The following is a 20,144-nucleotide window of genomic DNA, read 5'->3' as shown; positions in this document are numbered from 1 at the left end:
TTGCTACTCAGAATGCAGAAAGGGATTCATTCTCTGTGTCCATAACTTCTCCTGTAGCTAGCACTGGATCATATGATGTATATGTGTTCCCTCTTTAAACTAGCTCTGTCTTCAAATTGAAGTTCCTTTTCAAACTACCTTATATGGGAAAATAAGTTTTTAAATTTCCATTTGTAAATTCTTTGTTTATGCCTCCTGATCTCCTTTTTTGTGTTTTTAGCCTAACAATTTAGGATTTTGGTTAAAGTATGTTGTTTTGTTTCAGTACAATATTAGTATTTGGGAAGGAATTGTTTTATCTATTGGAAATTAATAAAATAATTTATACATACTTTTCTGATGCCTGGTTTTATCAAAAGCTCTTTGACTGAAAGTTGGTTTAATTTTCAGACATTTTACTCGATGTTTAAATAGCTTCACAGGAGTTTTAGCTGATGAACAAAAATGTTGTGTTAAGAATTAGTTTACATCATTTGTCTACATCATTTCCAAAATACTACATTAGTCAACTGAAGCAAAGATTAACATTGTATTTATAACAGTGTATTTGAAGTGCTTTAATTATTTTTTAAAATTGGGAATAAATATTGGGGGTTTGTATGCTAATCAAGCTCCATTTTTGAAAAGCTGTTGCTTATGAGATTATTGTGCAGTTAAAGGGTTTAACATTCATGAAAATTGGTGAATATATGGTAGGTTTTCAGGTGTTAAATGCAGGCTTTCTGTAACATCTCAGTGGGTCATTTTTGACTCAGCATCTAATACAGTACTGCAAATAAAGTTATTTTATTGCTTCGTATAATTATTCTAAAATTAGTTTTGAAATAGAAGAAATCTAATAGCTATTCTTTTTTTTGATGAATCAGTCCTAATTCATCAATAACCAAATTTGTCTTTAAAACAAATTGTTGAGTATCTAACAAAAAATGAATGCTTAAATATAGTTAGTCACAGGTTTTAGATTATTACAATTTAGATGTTATTTTAATTTGTTATACCAGAATTTTGATTATTTATGTATATCGTAACTTTACTTTGCACTATGGCTGCTTACAGACATTAAAAAAAGAAGCAGTTTACCAGAAGAAGCAGTGTCTTAGTTTGACTAGGCTCCGACTAGTGTCTGTGTAGATCAAGTGCTTCAGCAGGGCTTTTTGGCGCTTTCATCTAAAGCTGATTCAATCAGCTATAAGAGTGCCAAAAATGTCCTACTAAAGTACTCAGTCTACACAGACATTGGGTGAGCTGTGTCCAGCTAATGTGCTGCCTCTTCTAGGCATGTGCTGGGCTTGGCATGGGAGTGCCATTTGGGTTTGTTTTTTTTTAATGTCTGTAAGCAGAGTACGTGTCCAGCCATTTTTAACCTCTGCCAAAAATTATGTTTCTAAATCCAGTTCAAATTTTCTGTCTCTCTTTTTGCTGTAGTATTTGTCACTGAGGTAACAGATCTCTTAATGTATATGTCAAACATTACTTAAAAGCACCCGCAGCTTGAGAGATGCTCTTTTATTAGCGAGAAGTAAAAATTGAAATTAACGAATAACAAACTACATAAATTGTGCTGAACTTCTCTGCTGATCACTCTCAATCATTTATCCCAATTTCATGTTACATGATATAAATATTGATGATTTGTTTTGGTTTGGTTAATATTTTCTTAGGTCTCGAACGTCTTGAGGTTAACCCCAATTGAAGTTAATCTGCTTAATGTATAACAGAATTTAAGTGTCTTGGTTAATTTGGGTGGTAGCTTTTAAGCTGTTCAGTATCATTGCTGGAATGTACATATTAAAGGCGGTTCTATGTGAGCACCTTACATATAATTATTAGAAGTTTTGCCTTATTTTCAAATATGATGTAAGCTTTTAAAAACACTACCATTTGCCTATTTAAAATGGTAGACTTATTCTGGTGTTTTTGAGAAACAAGATATATATTGTCCCAACCTTCAACTACTTCTACTCCATCCATGACTTAAGTGTATAGGCTCATGTTTTCCAAACATTCTTTTTTCCAGACTTGTATCTTTTGCCCTCTTTGCTACTTTGTCTTAGCCTCAAATTTTATCAGTAAAGTTGTAATCTAAATTCCATCAGATCCTGTTTCTTTTTCTGTTCTCAAATTTCTCAGATTATAAGTCCAACTTTAAATGAAATTCTGTGTAATAAGAAGAATTTATTGCATTTACCTGAATTCAACATGACTGAATTTAAAATTACTCCCCAAGAACTAGGTCTATAAGTGGATAATTTATAATTTTGTTACAATTTTTCATGCATAGAATCTAATTATTGGAGGGTCATCTTAAATGCCCCCTCCCTCCCACAAATACAGCAGGGAAAACAAGGCAAGGGGCTAGATTGGGAGACAGGTGACCTGATCCCTTCCCCTTTACTCCCTGTCCCCCCACCACTTGTTTCTGGTAGGACTGTGCACCGTAATGCCTTTCCCCCTCCTCCCGCTTGCTGCAGCCTCTGCCCCCCATGACCTCTGTCCCTCTCTCCCCCACTCTTACCTTCAGTTGTGGCTCTAGTTCTACCCTACCCTGAGGCATAGAGCACATGTACCTGGCCACATAACAGCAGTTGCAGCGACAGTGGCTCTACCCAAAGGATACTGGATCTGCTGCTACCCTGCCTTTGCTACCTGTCCAGGCTGGGACTTGAGGTACCATGTGCTGTATGCCCCATGTTCCATGCCAGAATAAAACCAGGGCTATGATTGACAGTAAGCATTGGGGTTGGGGGGCAGGTGCCAGTGGGGCAGAGGCAGTAGCAGTGGAGACAGGAGCGGAAGGCTTCTGCAGCTCTGTCTCTGACCCTGGATTGGGGCTGGAGTTAGTTGCAGCAGCCACCTGACCTCCTGTCTCCCCCTGACCTTGTACTTCAATTAAAGATGAGGGACTTTTTTCCTAGTGTTGACTTGGAAAATAAACCTTGTCTCGGATTTGAGTAAATACAGTTCTTAAGTAAAATGGAATGGAGCTTACATAACTTTAGAATATTTAAAGTAAAATATTTTCTCTGTATGTGGAAAATGATTGGCTTTTGTTTTTGTTTTACAGCTTCTTGAAGGAAGTTTTGCTAGGGAAGTCAGTCATGAAGTGGATGGACTAATTTTTCAGCCTACAGGGGTAAGTAGCATCAGCAGTAGTTTTATTATTAACAAATTTTAAATATCGAATTGAAGAATTCAGGCACACTAACAAAGCTGCATATATAAAGTCAACACCAAGGGTGGGCAAAATATAGCCCACGGGCCAGATCCAGGCCACCAAAGAATTCTGTTCAGCCTGTGGCAGGTCCCTTGGCTCCACCTAGCACAGGCATAATGGGGTAACCTGGGCCGTGGTGCATGTAGCCAGTTTGCTGTCCCTGGATGTGCAGTGGGGCGGGGACGGCACAGCAGCTGGACTCCACTTTCCAGCAGCTCTGATGGTGGTAGCTCCAATGGTGGCTCTGCTAGTATCTCTGCCACCACTGGACCCATCCCGTCTGCCCAAGGATGCCAGACGGAGCAGACAGGCAGGCAGCTGAGGCCTCCATGGAGACCAGCCCCTGTGGGCAGGGTGCACTTAACCGGGCACATGGGATAGAGCCATGGATGGGCAGGGAGTGGCACCTGGGAGGAGGACAGATGAGTGGGGCCAAGGCCAAGCCTGGATCATTGAGTGGTAACAACACAGGATCAGGGCACATAGCAGAGCCATGATCTTCTCCCCGCACACACCTGTCCATGGGACTGGTGCCTGTCTCAGGGACATGCGGGGAGTGGATCACAGCTGTGCCCCAGGCCCCAGCCCTGTGTTGTCACCACCCTGCAATCCTGGTCCTACCCACCTGTCCTGTTCTTGGATGCCACTCCTCCCCTACCCACAGCCCCATCCCATCCACCTGGCTGAGCGCACCCTGCCTGCCAGGGTCCTGGCTAGTCTCCATGGAGACTCTGCCTGCCAGCTACTTACAGCACCCCCGGCAGTCACTTCAGGGCCTAGGCTGGACTGGATCAATTCCCTCCGCTACCCCACTGCACTAGGCTACCCCTAGTCTATATGCATACTTGCACACTTTTTTTTTTGTCTCTGAACTTTTGGAACAATTACCAAGAATTAATTAGAGGAAAATGATATGTACCCCATCACCTTTAAAGCTTGGTACAGAGAAAATATTAAGAAATAAATAAGCAGTTCTTTCTTCACTTAGTGCCCAATCCTGTTTTTAATGGACATTTTGAATATCAACCACTTGTCTTCAGCCATAGTCACACTTCAGTTAAAATAAACTAGATTACATAAAAGCACGTGTTTCTGATATCTCCTTGTAATCTCAGAGCATTAGATTCAATTTTGTATGTGTAAAACTGTACAGTTTCTACTACTTTGTGACTTAGTTTCCAACACTGAATAAGTGACTTATGAAATAGGAGGTCTATTTTTAAAAATGTGTATCTCATAACATGGATGCTGCTCTTCCCCTTGACTTCAGAATGGCCAACTTCAATGAGCTTAGGAGGGCCTTAGTGGGGGAGGCACCGAGGGCCCTGAAGGTAGAGGATATGGGAGTCCATGAGGGTACCTTAAGGGGGCGATCCTCTAGGTCCAAAGGATAACAGTCCCTGAGAGAAGCAAGGCGAGGTAAGAGTGGTTAGAAAACCCCTTTGGCTCAGCAAGGGCATTGAGCAATGCCTGAGGACTACAAGGAGGGCATACAACCAGTGGAAGGAAGGAGCTATCACCAAGGAGTACTGCTCATCGGCCCGTAAGTGCAGGAGGTCTATTAGGAAGGCCAAGGCAGAGATGGAGTTCAGGCTAGCGTCCAGGATCAAAGACAACAAAAAGTCCCTTTTCAAGTACACTGGGAGCAAGAAGAGGGCACCAGGCAATGTAGGGCCCCTGCAAGATGCAAATGGTAATCTTGTGACTATACCGGACAAGAAAGCTGATATTTTCAACAGTTTATTTGCCTCCATTTTCTTGAACAGGGACCAGGATATCCCACCTATCAGAGGTAGGGACAGTCTTGGGGATAGCTCTGTCAGGCCTTGGGTCAGTACAGATATAGTTAGAGATCTTCTGGAAGGGCTAGACATATTTAAATCTGTAGGTCCAGATGCCCTCCACCCGAGTGTTGAGGACGCTGGCAGGGGTCATCGCGGAGCCTTTGGCCTGGCTGTATGAGCATTCATGGTCATCTGGCCAGGTGCCAGGGGATTGGAAACTGTTTAATGTGGTCCCAATTTTCAAGAAAGGGAAGAAGGAGGACCCAAGTAACTATAGGCCTGTAAGCCTCACCTCGGTGCTCGGGAAGATCTTGGAGAGAATCATCAAGGAGCATATCTGTGGGGGGCCAGCAGGGGAGATTATTCTCAGGGGCAATCAGCATCGGTTCATCAAAGGCAGGTCCTGCCTGACCAACCTGATTGCCTTTTATGACCAAGTAACTAAATCTTTGGATGATGGTGTCGCCGTGGACGTAGTCTTTGTAGGCTTTAAGAAGGCCTTTGACACTGTCTCTCACCCCATCCTCATCAATAAATTAAGCAACTGTGGCATTGATGCCTGCACAGTTGGATGGGTAAAAAATTGGCTGATGGGGTGCACCCAGAGAGTAGTGGTGGACGGGTTGTACTCAACCTGGTGAGATGTGAGCAGTGGGGTTCCCCAGGGCTCAGTGCTCAGGCCCGCACTGTTTAACATCTTCATCAGCGACTTGGACAAGGGGGTGGAAAGCATGCTGTCCAAGTTTGCTGATGACACTAAGATGTGGGGTGAGGTGGACACACTTGAAGGGAGAGAGAAGCTGCAAACAGATTTAGACAGACTACAAAAGTGGGCAGATGAAAATAGGATGGGGTTCTACACAGACAGATGCAGGGTGCTGCACCGTGGGAGATATCCACAGCATATATATGAGCTGGGGAGTTCCCTCCTTGAAAGCACAGAGGCAGAAAGGGATCTTGGAGTCATTATTGACTCCAAGATGAACATGAGCTGCCAGTGCCAGACTGCAGCCAGCAAGGCCAGCCGTACCTTGTCATGCATCCAAAGGTGCATCTCAAGCCGGTCCAGAGAGGTGATACTCCCCCTCTATGTGACTTTGGTCAGGCCGCAGTTTGGTCAGGCCCAGTACTGGGCGCCACACTTCAAAAGGGATGTGGCAGCCTGGAGAGGGTTCAGAGGAGGGCCACCCGCTTGGTGAGAGGGCAGCAGGACAGGCCCTACGAGGGGAGACTGAGGGACCTGAACCTGTTCAGCCTCAGCAAGAGGAGGCTGAGGGGGGACCTGGTGGCTGCCTACAAACGCATCAGGGGAGATCAACAGCAAATAGGTAGAGCCCTTTTCTTCCAAGCATCACCTGGGGTGACAAGGAACAATGGTAATAAGCTGATGGAGAATAGGTTTAGGTTAGTGACCAGGAGGCAATATTTTACAGTTAGTGGCCAAAATCTGGAACCAACTTCCCAAGGCAGTGGCCCTTGTCCTTATCGTGATCAAATTCAAGAGGAGGTTGGATGATCACCTGTCTGGGGTCTTGTGAACCCAGCATTCATTCCTGCCTGTGACAGGGGGTCAGGCTAGATGATCTGTTCGGGTCCCTCCTGACCCTAGCTACTATGAAACATGAGAATTTTTCAAGTTGAGTTGACTTCCTCAAGAAAATTTCAAGTGTTGCTTCTTTAAAACATTGGTAACAGTATCTATAAAATTAATATAGGGCTTTTATAAGTGAAAACTGACTTATAAAATAATTAAAATAACATGACATGTATTAGAAGCTTCTGGACCAGTAGGAAATAAATACCAGGCTCATCAAAAATGTTACTGAGTTAAATACAGGTGGATTTCTGAATTACTGTTTTTACAATAAGAAAAACAATGCAGATAGGGAATACTCAGGCAAGAAGATGTGCACAAAAGGGAAGAAGTAGTATACTATCCCTTCCCACCCATTAAGGCTACTCTTAGATGATTGATTTTAAATGCAGTGTAAATTGTTATGAATGATTAACTGAAATGGGAGCAATGTTTGTGTGTTTTCTTATCTGTTAAAATGAATCTCGTTTGAAAGCAAATAACTAGAAGTGCACAGATGCATTGCTCTGATATTGGATTGTCACCAATATAAAGAAAATTAACTGCATCGGAAATCGGCCTGATGTGGCTGATAATTTGGCTGATAAATGCCTATGCATGGGCAGGCATTGCCCAGCCAGGGCGGGGTGGGTCAAGCAGTGGAGCCGTGGCTTATCTAGGGAGTGCGGAGGGAGGGTGGCTCCTGCTGCTGTGCACACCCCGGGAGAGGGATCAGGCATGTGTCCCTGGGGTCTGGGCCCGGGGGGGGCTAGGGCTGTGCTTGGGGTGATCAGTGGCAGCACATGGAGGGAGGGCTATGAGGGGCTATGGCAAAATTTGGGGTGGCTGTAGCCCACGCTGTAGCCCTCCCTCCCAGTGCCACTGCTCCTGCCCGAAGCGCAACCCAGCCTGGCCCCTGCTGGGAAGAGCCTGGAGCCACTGCAGCTGCAGCCCGCCCTTCCCCATGCCACGCAGATCCTGGGGCACACACTCCCCATATACCCTACAGGGTGCACGCAGTGGCGGGAACTTCCCCGCTCCCCAAATCCTGTGGACAAGCCATGCCTTTGTCCTGCACTCCACCCTGGCTGGGCAGCACCTGCCTCAGCCCCAGCCCACTGCCTCCCTCACTGTGAGGGACGTTGATCTGACCCTCCCACACCCTTTCCCTCCCCACTTGCCTTCCATTACATCAGACTTAGCAGCTGGACCCAGCTGTATTGGAAATTGGATCGGTATTGGCTGATACACCTCCTTAAAAATTCATTATTGATATTGACCCCCAAAATATTGTTGCACCAATACAAAAAATATAGTTTACCGATGGATTTATTTAAATTTTAGTGAGAAGAAAAAATAATGCTCGAAATGCTGTAACTCCCCATTTAGGTAGTTTTTAAGCAAATGTGGGTCTCTTTAGTATACTTCCCTGTATGTAGACTTTTGTGTTGTTGAAGTGAGCACAGGTCTGGAAATAGGACTAACCTCTGATCTTTGCTGTTTTTGCAGCAAGTAAGTATGAAACAAGTGACTGTCTTAGCATTGTTTGTTTCTCTGAGTCAGGGTTGTAAATTTCTGAATTGTCTGTTCTGTGAATTTAAAACTTCTAAATTGACGCTAGAACAAAAATCAGACTTTACTGAGGGTCTTGATAACCTCGCAGAATGTTGTTAAAATCTTCAGTGATGTAAAAATATCTCAAAACCTCTATGGAAATAAAAGAATTCATGTAATTCAGGTCTTTTTCAAATGTAGTTTACCTTGTCTCTGCCAGAAGTTGAATTGCCGCAGAATACATTCTATTTTTCTGCAAATAAAAATTACATAAAAATATATATGTGCTTCTATAATTTATGTTTTCTGATTTAACCTATTGGAAGGTTTGTAACATCTGGTGCATAAAACATTTGTAATTGCCTTTCATTTTTAAAATATTGGTTATACTTGCTCATTGCAATTACTTATTGATCACTTTCAATATTTCTCCTTTCAAGATTTATTGAACTTAGTTTTGTTGTAAGTACTGTTAAACAACTGTTTTTTTTTAAATTGACTGATGTATAGATTTCTTAAGGTGTACTGTATTTAGAATAGAGGTAATCGGACAGAAGAATTTCTTTCAAAAGAAATATGTGATTATAGGAACATTAAACAAAAAATTAAACAGGCTTACTTAAAACTGACAAAGCAGGGATTTGCTTGCTGTGGCTCTTTTCCTAATGCATTTCTAGAAGTTTTAGCATGATGGGTGATTTTATTACTTGAGAAGCAATACTTCAGAGAAACTAAATGTAACAGATTGGTTAGGACACATTAAGAATATTTCTAAGCTTAATTATTTCTTTTATTGCATTGCAGTAGCTTCCACAATGTACCGGGGTCTTTCCACAAAAGAGACAGTCCTTGCCATCTTCCAGGCTGTGGAGATAAAATAGATGGAAGGCAGAGGAAAAGATGGAAGGGAATCAGAGCAGTAATAAGCTGACAACTTTTAGATGAAGTAGGACCCCACACACTATTGGATGATCTTTAGATCAATAAAAAGGGGAAAAAATGGTGAAAGTAATTGAGTCAACTTGGAGACACTAGTTGAGAAGATGTAACTATCTGAGAAGATGTAACTAGTTGAGATCAACCTGATGTAGCAGTTGCAAATGGTATATGATCAAAATAGTCGAGAAGTAAGAGCAGTATGTATGTGTTATGTAGAAGGTAAATGTAAGATTTATCAGGATGGACAGAAGATTGAAGTTGGGCCAAGAAGAGTCAGGAGCAGATCAGACCCGTGGATAGAAAGCAGGATTAGAGGAGCTACTTCTCACAAACTTAATGGTTCTATAAACTTTTTTGTTCCCATTAATTAATTAATCAATCAATCTATTGAACACTGGCCCTTATTGTGGTACATCTCTGTCTAATCATTCTCAAATAATCCTTCTCCACTCTCCCCAGCTGTACTTTTTCTATTAATTTTGGTAAAATACTGTCTGTTAAAATGAGTAGTTTATTGAGAGCAATCGGCATCTAGTCTCACATGTGTGTATGTTTCCACTAACTGCAGAAAACACTTGTCAGGGATTGAGCTAAGCAGAGAAACGATGTTGTTTCATGAGTTATTTTGTTACTTCAGAATTTGGTTTAATTTTGAGTCAGAATCAAAATGAAAAACTGAAATGTTATGTGAAGAGTCTTGGGACTCTAGACCATGGAATCCCTGCGGTTCCCTAACCCCCGAGCCATATGCTTGTCTGATTTCTGAAATGTCCTCTGTCAAACTGAACTGGGTCTGAGTCATGTCTGTAAAGTAATTGTAATATATCAGTAAATTTGCTGAAAAATATTTCACAGGAAGTTTTGCAAGCAGCTTTTTCGTGTATCAGGTACTATACTGTATCTTTCTTTTAGCATTTGTTCTGCTAGCTAATTGTAAACTCAACCTTATTCTTTCCTTGCTGTGTGAGGAACCAAACTGCTCACACTCCTGGTACTTGTGATAGAAAAGTGGTCTTTTAAACCGGGCGAGAAAGTAACAGTCCTACAATCTGGTAATGTAAATTAGGCTCCTGGCAGATTAACTAATTTATCATGTGTTAAATAGTAACACGACCACACATTCAGGCAATTAATGGTGCAGTAAAATCATAAATTAGCCACAAAATTATTCCACAAAACGTGGAAACAAACCCAAATATTTTGGGGGGTTTGTTTCCATTGTGCCTATGCCAGCGGCATGGCAGGGCTCTGGGACCAGTCACAGTGTGGTCCCAAGGCTGGGACCCACAGTCATCTTATCTTCAGTCTTGTCCCTGGAACTGCACTGGGATCTTGAACTGGCTTCATGGAAATCGTGTGGCTGTCAGTCTCAAACCCTTGGACTGTGGTAGAGTGAGTTCAGCACTGCAGTGAAGTCCTGGAGCTGAGAACAACAATCAGCTGATGTTGGTCCCAGCCCCAGGACTATACTGGTTCACTGGGCACCCAGCTTTCTACTTGATGGTACAGGGGGAGCCCGGGATTATGATTATAATCCTAGGTTTCCCCTGCATTGGCAAGTAGTAATGGCATGATTAGGATCTGATCTCTGATACTGAAGTCACATGTCCTGCCATGTACATGTGATATGGCAGGAGGTGCAGCTGTTTGGCATGGGGGAACAGGTCCCATTGTGTCAGTAAGTGAACATGTGCCAGGGGCCTGATAGTTGCACCAGAGGTGCACTACTCAAACTTTATCAAGGACTGTTTAGAAGCCATGTTCTCCAATAGAGGGCTGCTAATAGTGGAATCAGCTCTGGTTCAATATGAGCCCTCAACATAATCGTAAGTGGGGAAAATCGACCATACATGCAAGTGTATGCACAAATTACCAAATCGCCATGCATTGAGGACATAGAACTCTATTTTGCTTCTTCGTATATTGTCTTGTGTCTAACACAATAGTTTAATAAAGAATTAGAATAGGCCCTACGTTGTGCACTCTTGAGGTACTTCATAAGAACACACTAAGTCTTAAAAATACCATTTGCGACAAATTGAGGTTCCCTTCATTATTTTAATCCATTGTGAGTAGCCTCCACAGTGTACCACATACTTTGATATATCTGAGAGAAAATGACTGCAGCCTTTCCTCCTTCCCTTCCACATTGTTCTGTACACTTCCATAAAGCATGTGAGGAGATTGTCTGCTGGAAAGTGGTGGAGGCATTTGGATGTTGCATAGCAGGAACATTTTGCAAGTGCTTTGGTGTGATGTGTGCATCAGTGATTCTTGATAAACTCTTTCCTATATCTGTCATCCTTTGAAAGCTGCACTGAGGCAGAAAATCTACAGTGACATTTTCTTACCCCTTTATTTCTTGTTCCCTTTGTGTGCCTCCCTGCCCCACTTTTCTTCTTTTCTTTCTGTCTCTGCCCATCTCTTGTCTGCGTTGCTGTCATTCCTTTTAGTTTCCCTTCCCTTTCCTGTCACTCCTTCCTAATTCTGCCTCCTTTTCCCTTGCTTTTTTATCACATTGAAGCACCACTGTTGTTCCTCTTACTCTGCTGTGTCAGCTCTATTCCCTCTGATCAGCTTTCTGATCCTTCTGCATATAACAGGCTGGCAGAGCAGGGACTGAAGCTAAGTGCTAATTAGAGGGAGCAGAACAGACCAGTAGGAAGCTTTGTGGACAGGTATGTCACCCATTGTTTGTGGCCTAGATCCAGAATGAAATTGCCCTGTATGTTGTAGCATAATGTACTGATTCTTAACATTCATATAATTTTAGAATGTTTGGAATATTTTTTCTGTAAGGTGACCAGATAATTTGGAAATAATTTTGCAAGCTCAGTACAGACCATTTGCCATTTGTCAGACTTTGTTTTTACTTGTTCAGTCTAAATGAAACCTGGAAAATGGCTTCTTATCTTTAGATGGCAGAATCAGCTCTCTGACCTGTGGCCGCTCATCAGTGAAATTACTTTTGCTATCTACCATGTAAATCATAATCCTCATTGGATCTCTGTAGGCTGTTTTGAGGCCACATAATTTTCATGCTGGCAACCTCTTCATAGCTAATTTACTTTGCTCTCTAGAAAGATGGTTGTGTCCTGCTTTCTAGGTGGATAGGGGAATACTTCTGTTCTAAGAATACTGCAAAAGAAGGTTCATTGGCCACAAATGAGAGAAGCTTGTGGGACACGCTGGTAGACTTTCAAGGAAGCCTGCATCACACTCTGTACTTTCAGTCTGCATCTGTCTCCCTCTTGAGCTCTCTGGTTCTAGTGTTTCATTCCAGTTCCATATTAACACCTTTTATATTTTTTCTTTGGATGAAGCATAACCCCATATACTTTTAAAGAAAAAAAAAGTTCACAATCTCTGTTCTTTTAAGATATTCACCAATTTTTTGCACGCTAAAGTGGTTTCATAATTTGAAATAGGTTCTCAACGTATGACTGAATCCTTATGCCCTCCTAACTCTTCTCAGTGTCCAGCACCAATCTGAAGCAAATCACTTGAGATGAAAGGAAAAGAATCAACAGATTTCCATTCCCAAGTAACTTTACATGTGATTTTAATACAACTTTCCCCTCTCTAGGCGGTCAGTCTCACTGAAATGCTTGATTGCCTGTTAATTATTTCCACTATTTCCATTGCAGTAGACCAGGGTATCATAATTCTCCTTCATTGTACAAGTCTGCTGAAAATTACTATGTTTGTCACTGTGTGAAATTGTTCCAAATGTTCATATTTAGTTTCTTTAGGTACTGCTGGCTTCTCTTTAACCACCTCATAAAATTGCTGATGTTGTTGTTTTAGCTTTCAGTCTTTTCTGTGAGTTGGAATACATTCGGCAATAACTTAAGTACTGCATGTGTGAAGTTGAAATATCATTCTATATATATAAAAGCTTTAGTCTGTTCTCTGCCAGCCAATCAGAATGCGAATAAAGTGTGCTGGACAGCTGGTGGCAGCCACTAAGTGGTGGGGTGGAGGAGGAGGAGTGGCCCCAGGCCCACTGTGATGGGGGGAGGGGGAAGCGAGCCTGGGCTCGGGCTCAACATGGTTGTGAGGAAGGGGAGAGCAGAAGCGGGCCTGACACGGCTGGGGGGGGGGTGGGGGGAAGGAACGGGTCGACAGCACTGGGTGAAGGGGAGGAATGAGCCTCCAGCAGCAGGGGAGGGGAGCAGCAGGCTGGTTGCAGGGAAGGGGAGGAGCAGCCTGATGCGGCAGAGGAGGGGGTGAGTGGGGCCAGACCCCAAAGCAGCAGGCATGGAGGAGGGGGAGTGGGACCAAATAAGGGGGGGTGGACCCTTCCTTTCCCTCCCTCCCCTGTCATTCTTGACGGACAATTTGCTAGTTTTATACTATAAAAGGTTTGGGGCCCTCCTTTTTTTTTTTTTTTTTTTACATTACAGCAGCATTTATTGGGTGTAGTCAGGGCTCGACCTTCGTATTCTTACATGCTATACAATACTAGAGATAGATGTTGTCCTTCAATTGAAGTCTGTCATCTGAAGGGAAGCAAGGAACAATTGAATTTATGTAATTTTATATACATTTTTTTTACAAACATATATGCATATACTATTTTCTGATTTTTAGATTGTGATTTTTTTCAAATGTCCCTCCTTCAACCTCATCCATAACATTGACCAGCTTCTTGTACTCTTCACAGCAGAAATGGTTTTTGAGAAAATAGTTTACCCTTCAAATCTGTATTGACCTTTGCTATTAAAACCCTTCATGTTTCATTACTTATAGGGAACTTCTTGCTGCTAAGTGTGATTCCCTTGTACGAAGAACATTAGTGATTAAAAGTGGCCACTGTTGTCATGCCAGCATGTACCTTTCTTGCTTTTGTAGGTTGCCCTACAATAGAGAGCCTGCTGTCAGTCTCCTGAAGTGGCACTGACCTTTATAACAGTATATTGTGGCCACAAATAGCTATGTTATACTCCCAGCAATTCTTCTCTAAAATTATTAATTATATCTCAAATATGCAGTTCCATTTTATGGGTACTCTAAAATTTATCTTAATAAGGCACTGTATTTCCTAGGGGATTTTTCTGTGAGTATACAGTTCCTATCTTGACCAAGATAATTCCAAATTTATAGCCCTCATTAATTGTTTATTTTATACCTATCACTTTTATTATTCAAGATAAATATTTTTAGACATTTACTCCAATAAGTCCATAAATAAAAGTTGATTTTTCAGATGTGGTAAGCGCTTGTAACTTTTAATGGCTTATATTGAGCACTCTTAGCATCCACTTAGTCTGAAAGTAGACTTTTATTTAGATCAGGTGTGGGCAGAATACAACCCATGGGCCAGATCCTGCCCACCAAAGGATTTTTTCCATCCCACAGGAGATCCCTCAGCCCCACCTAGCTCAGTCACGGAGGGTAACCTGGGCTGTGGTGCACACGAGCAGGGAGCAGCATCTGGGAATAGGATGGGCAGGTGGGACTGGGCCTGGGAATGGGATCGCAGCATGGGGCCAGGGCCCAGGGCAGAACCGCGATCTGCTGCCTGTACATTTTTGTAATGGGCACCAGTTTCATGAGCAGGGGCATGCAGGGAACAGATTGCGGCTCTGCCTCAGGCCCTGGCCCTGTGCTGTCATGGCCCTGTGATCCTGATCCCAACTTTGACCAACCTGAGCGTATTCTGTGATGAGATTACTGGCTCAGTGGATGCAGGGACACCAGTGGATGTGGTATACCTCGTTTTTAGCAAGTCTTTTGGTATGGTCTCCCATAACATTCTCGCAGACAAACTAAGGAAGCATGGGTTGGATGAATGGATTGTAAGATAGATAAAAAACTGGCTGGATCATCAGGCTCAGAAGGTAGTAGCCAATGGCCCAATGTCTAGTTGGGACCTGGTATCAAGTGGAGTGCCCCAGTGGTTGGTCCTGGCACCAGTTTTGTTCAATATCTTCATCAGTAACCTGGAAGATGGCACAGAGTGCACCCTCAGCAAGTTTTCAGATGACACCAAACTGCAGGGAGTAGTAGATATGGTGGAGGGTAGTCTAGGATTCAGAGTGACCTCGAGAAATTGGAGGATTGGATGTTGGCGACCAGCATGGACAGCTAGAGACTCTCTGGGTAAAAATTCGTGGGGAATACGGCACAGGGGACACAACGGTGGGAGTCTACTACAGGCCTCCCCCTCAAAGTCCCGAGCTTGACCAGGAGTTCGCCCGGGAACTGACTGAGACTGCTTGCTCCAGGACCTTGGTTGTCATGGGTGACTTTAGTTACCTGGACATCTCGTGGGAAGGTCACTCAACAAAATCCGAGCGGTCGCAAAGCTTTCTCTCGTGCGTGGATGACCTCTACCTGACTCAAGAAGTCTATGGGCCAATGAGAGGCAAAGCGCTGCTCGACCTGGTACTGGCTACGGGGGACGACCTAATCGGCGACCTAGTGATCAATGGGAAGCTGCGTGACAGCGACCATGAGCTGATCACCTTCACCATCCGCCATAAAGCTGGCAAGTCAGTCAGCAACACAGAAGTCCTTGACTTCAGAAAAACTGACTTTGACAAGCTCAAGAGGCTTGTCGGTCAGGCCCTTAGGGACCATGACCCCAAGGAGATGGGAGTTCAAGAAGAGTGGTTGCTTCTCAAGGAAGCGATCCTCAATGCACAAGCTAAATCTATTCCAACACAGAGGAAAGGCAGCAAGAAGGCACAGCAGCCCTCCTGGCTCTCTCCAGGGACCTAGCGGACCTCCTGCAGCTAAAAAGGAAAGCCTACAAAGGATGGAGGACAGGATTCACCTCCAAGGAGGATTATTCTGCACTGGTCTGGTCCTGTAGGGAGCAAACCAGGAAAGCCAAGGCTGCAACTGAACTCCAACTAGCTTCAAGAATCAAGGACAACAAAAAGTCCTTTTTCAGATATGTGGGGAGCCGGAGGAAAAGCAAGGGCAACGTTGGACCCCTGCTAAACCAGATGGGGCAACTGACAACTGACACCCAGGAAAAAGCCAACCTATTAAATAGGTACTTTGCGTCAGTCTTTCCTCAGTCCCATGGGACGCCCATGCCTGCTATGGGACAGGGAGATCCGGGTGATGGGGATCCCCTACCCTCCATCAATGCTGGCCTCGTGAAGGAACACCTTGAGAAGCTGGATACCTTCAAGTCAGCCGGCCCTGACAATCTGCACCCCAGGGTACTCAAGGAGCTGGCGAGCGTCATAGCCCAGCCCCTGGCACGGATCTTTGAAAACTCCTGGCGCTCTGGTGTAGTGCCCGAAGACTGGAAGAAGGCCAATGTGGTGCCGATCTTCAAGAAAGGGAGGAGAGTGGATCCGGCTAACTACAGGCCCATTAGCCTGACTTCTATCCTGGGGAAGATCTTAGAGAAGTTTATTAAGGAGGCCATCCTTGAGGGACTGGCCCAGGCTAACATCCTAAGGGGTAGCCAGCACGGGTTTGTTGCGGGTAGGTCTTGTTTGACCAATCTCATTTCCTTCTATGACCAGGTGACCTATCACCTGGACCAGGGAGAAGAGATTGATGTCATATATCTTGACTTCAAAAAAGCTTTTGATCTGGTATCCCATGATCACCTCTTGGCCAAACTGGCCAGTTGTGGCCTTGGCTCCACCACGATCCACTGGCTGGGAAACTGGCTCCGCGGTCGGACCCAGAGGGTTGTAATTGATGGCAGTCACTCGTCGTGGTGCCCTGTGACCAGTGGGGTCCCTCAAGGCTCTGTCCTTGGACCCATACTGTTCAACATCTTCATTAACGATGTGGACATTGGAGTCAGGAGTGGACTGGCCAAGTTCGCCGATGACACCAAACTTTGGGGCAAAGCATCGACACCAGAATAGAGGCGGGTGATCCAGGGTGACCTGGACAAGCTCAGCAAATGGGCAGACAAGAACCTGATGGTATTTAACACCGAAAAATGCAAGGTTCTCCAACTTGGGAGGAAAAACCTGCAGCATCCTTATAGGCTCGGCAGTGCTTTGTTGGATAGCACTACAGAATAAAGAGACTTGGGGGTCATCATTGACCACAAGATGAACATGAGCCTGCAGTGCGATGCTGCGGCTAATAAAGCGACCAAAATGCTGGCATGCATCCATAGATGCTTCTCGAGCAAATCCCGGGACGTCATTCTCCCCTTGTACTCGGCCTTGGTGAGGCCGCAGCTGGAGTACTGGGTCCAGTTTTGGGCTCCACAATTCAAAAAGGATGTGGAGAAGCTTGAGAGAGTCCAGAGGAGAGCCACGCACAGGATCAGAGGTCAGGAGAACAGATCTTACGATGACAGGCTGAGAGACATAGGGCTCTTTAGCCTGGAAAAGTGCAGGCTCAGGGGTGATCTGATGGCCACCTGTAAGTTTATCAGGGGTGACTACCAGGATCTGGGGGAACGTTTGTTCACCAGAGTGCCCCAAGGGATGACGAGGTCGAACGGTCACAAACTCCTGCAAGACCATTTCAGGCTGGACGTAAGGAAGAATTTCTTTACTGTCCGAGCCCCCGAGGTCTGGAACAGTCTGCCATAGGAGGTGGTTCAAGCACCTACATTGAACACCTTCAAGAGTAAATTGGATGCTTATCTTGCTGGGATCCTATGACCCCAGCTGCCTTCCTGCCCTTTGGGCAGGGGGCTGGACTCGATGATCTCCCAAGGTCCCTTCCAGCCCTGATGTCTATGAAATCTACGTCTATGAAATAAAAGAAATCTCATAAGATTCAATAAGACGAATGCAAAGTTCTGCACTTAGGATGAAAGAATCCCATGCACTAGTACAGGTTGGGGGCTGACTGCCTAGGCTGCAGCTCTGCAGAAAAGGACCTGTGGGGTACAGTGGACAAGAAGTTGAATATGAGCCAACAGTGTGCCCTTGTTGCCAGGACAGCTAGTGACATACTGGGATGCATTGGTAGAAGTGTTGCCAGCAGATCAAGAGAAGTGATTATTCCCCTCTATTTAGTACATCTGGAGTACTGTGTTCAGATTTGGACCCCCCCACTACAGAAAAGATCTGGACAAGTTGAAGAGTGTCCAGCAGAGGCCACCAAAAATGATTTGAGGACTGGGGCACATGTACTTATGAAGAGAAGCTGAGGTAACTGGGCTTATTTAGTTGAAGAAAAGACCGAGGAGGGATTTAGTAGCACCCTTCAGCTACCTGAAAGGTGTTTCAAAAGAGGATGGAGCTAAACTGTTCTCAGTGGTGACAGATAAGAGAACAAGGAGCAGTGGTCTCAAGTTGCATCAAGGGCATTAGGTTAGATACTAGGAAGAACTTTCTTACTAGTAAGGTAGTAAAACAGTGGAAGAGGTTATCCAGAGAGGTTGTGGAATCTCCATCCTTGGAGGTTTTTAAGGCCCAGCTACACAAAGCCTTGGCTGGGATGATCTAGTTGGAGATGGTCCTTCTTTGATCAGGGGTTAGACTAGATGACCTCCTGAGGTCCCTTCCAACTGTCATTTTCTATGATTCTATGATTAATGTTTAAATTGGTGACTGGGTTTTTTTTGTGTTTTTTTTTTTTAAAGAAATTGCCAGATGTGTGGATTTCTGACTCTCTATTTCAATTTTAGACACGTCATTCTCTGAATTGCTCATTTAATTCAACCCCTATGTTCAAATAGTAAAGCTGAAAAGGGATGATTTGATCCCATTTCAGTAAACCATATGCACAATAATAATTTCATTCCCTGTCCAGGTAGCTTTCCTGCATCATTCAGTATCTTTCTCACGATTTTTGCAGGTAACAAAGATAAATTTATATTCTTTCCATAAAATATAATTTAAAATCTAAGCTTGAATCTGATAAGAACGCTTCACCCTCCTTCTAAGTAAACACTCTTGTTTTTAATGGAGTACATACTGAGCAATTTAAGGACATTATTATTAAAAAACTTATGCCCCAGCATATACTCTTGTAGACAAAATTACACGTTCGTGACTCGATTTAATACCATAAATGTAGTATTTAAAGAGCAAACTATAACAGTAAGAAATGACATTAATATAAAATAGTTGGTCAGACATAAAAAATGATTCAGTACTGGCTGCAGGTATTCAAAATGCAAAGTTATGGTTTCTTCTCAATGTTCCTAAACTCTGTATTTTTTCTATGTTGCTGAAGATTTTCCTCAATAATAAAGTGAAAAGTACATATGTGAGATCAGAAAAATATAAGAAAAACTACATTCATTTACCCAGACTTTCAATATACAAGTGTTTGGTATCCCTTTTTCACTTGCTGAGAAGAAAATAGCAGCAAAAACAGTGATAGATCTGTGAAAATTCAGAAGTATTACCAGACTCATGGTAGGATGATTGGAAAAAGATAGTGATAGCCCAGTTTCCCAACAGAAGTTAGTGGAATTCATGAAAGATTTCATACTTACATATGCATTCAACCAATAAAAAAAATGCATTTTTCACAGAGATTATAGAGAAAGCTGTTAAAATTAAATGCATGCTTAAAATAGACATGTGATGACTGTTGCTGTCTGAATGACTTGATCTAATTGGCAGCAAAGAAATAGAATTTAACAAAAAAAAGGTTTCACGGAAAGGTTCCATAACTACTTTGAATTCTTAAGTCACCATAACCCAATTTTTGTGTCTATAAATTGAGCCCAGTGCAAGGAAAAAAAAAACTTGAAATATAATTGGGGCAACATTCATTTTATGTTGTGCTTCTTGTCTGTATCAGGCTGTAGCCACAAACCTGGGGTCTTGTGCCTGGCATGGCCACTCATCCCCAGCTGAGCATCTAGGCAGACACAGGTGGTCCAGACCTTCCATCGGGGCCTAACCACCCACCTGCTCACAGCCGCAATAGTTGCTGGCAAGTGTCAGTTGATCTTTCACCGCTTCCTATAAGAACCCCGGACCCAGGATAGAAAGTATCCATGCAACGGTTTAACCCACGCTGCTTCGCCTTTGGTTTGTGCTTCTACTCTGGCAGATTCTCTGGCTACCTGACCTGGCTCACGTATGGAACCCGAGTTTGGCCTGACTCTTCGGCTCCTTAACCCGATTCCTGGTTTACTGTTTTGATTACCTGACCCAGCTGGCCGCTTTGATGCCAC

At 43.6% G+C, this 20,144-nt stretch overlaps 1 protein-coding gene across 3 annotated transcripts in view; it reads left to right on the top strand.

Moving 5' to 3' along the window:
- Positions 1-20,144, top strand: part of RNGTT (RNA guanylyltransferase and 5'-phosphatase) — a 398,444-nt gene that overhangs the window by 247,243 nt on the left and 131,057 nt on the right. For all 3 annotated transcript variants that reach the window (XM_090036469.1, XM_090036479.1, XM_090036459.1), the window contains one exon: positions 3,065-3,133. In XM_090036469.1, coding sequence (XP_089892595.1) covers positions 3,065-3,133 — 69 coding nt within the window. The remainder of the gene's footprint in view (positions 1-3,064; positions 3,134-20,144) is intronic.

Source organism: Crocodylus siamensis, chromosome 1, assembly GCF_052110815.1.
Source record: "Crocodylus siamensis isolate JL-2025a chromosome 1, ASM5211081v1, whole genome shotgun sequence".
Taxonomy (NCBI): domain Eukaryota; kingdom Metazoa; phylum Chordata; order Crocodylia; family Crocodylidae; genus Crocodylus; species Crocodylus siamensis.
This window is presented reverse-complemented; position numbering and strand designations above follow the sequence as displayed.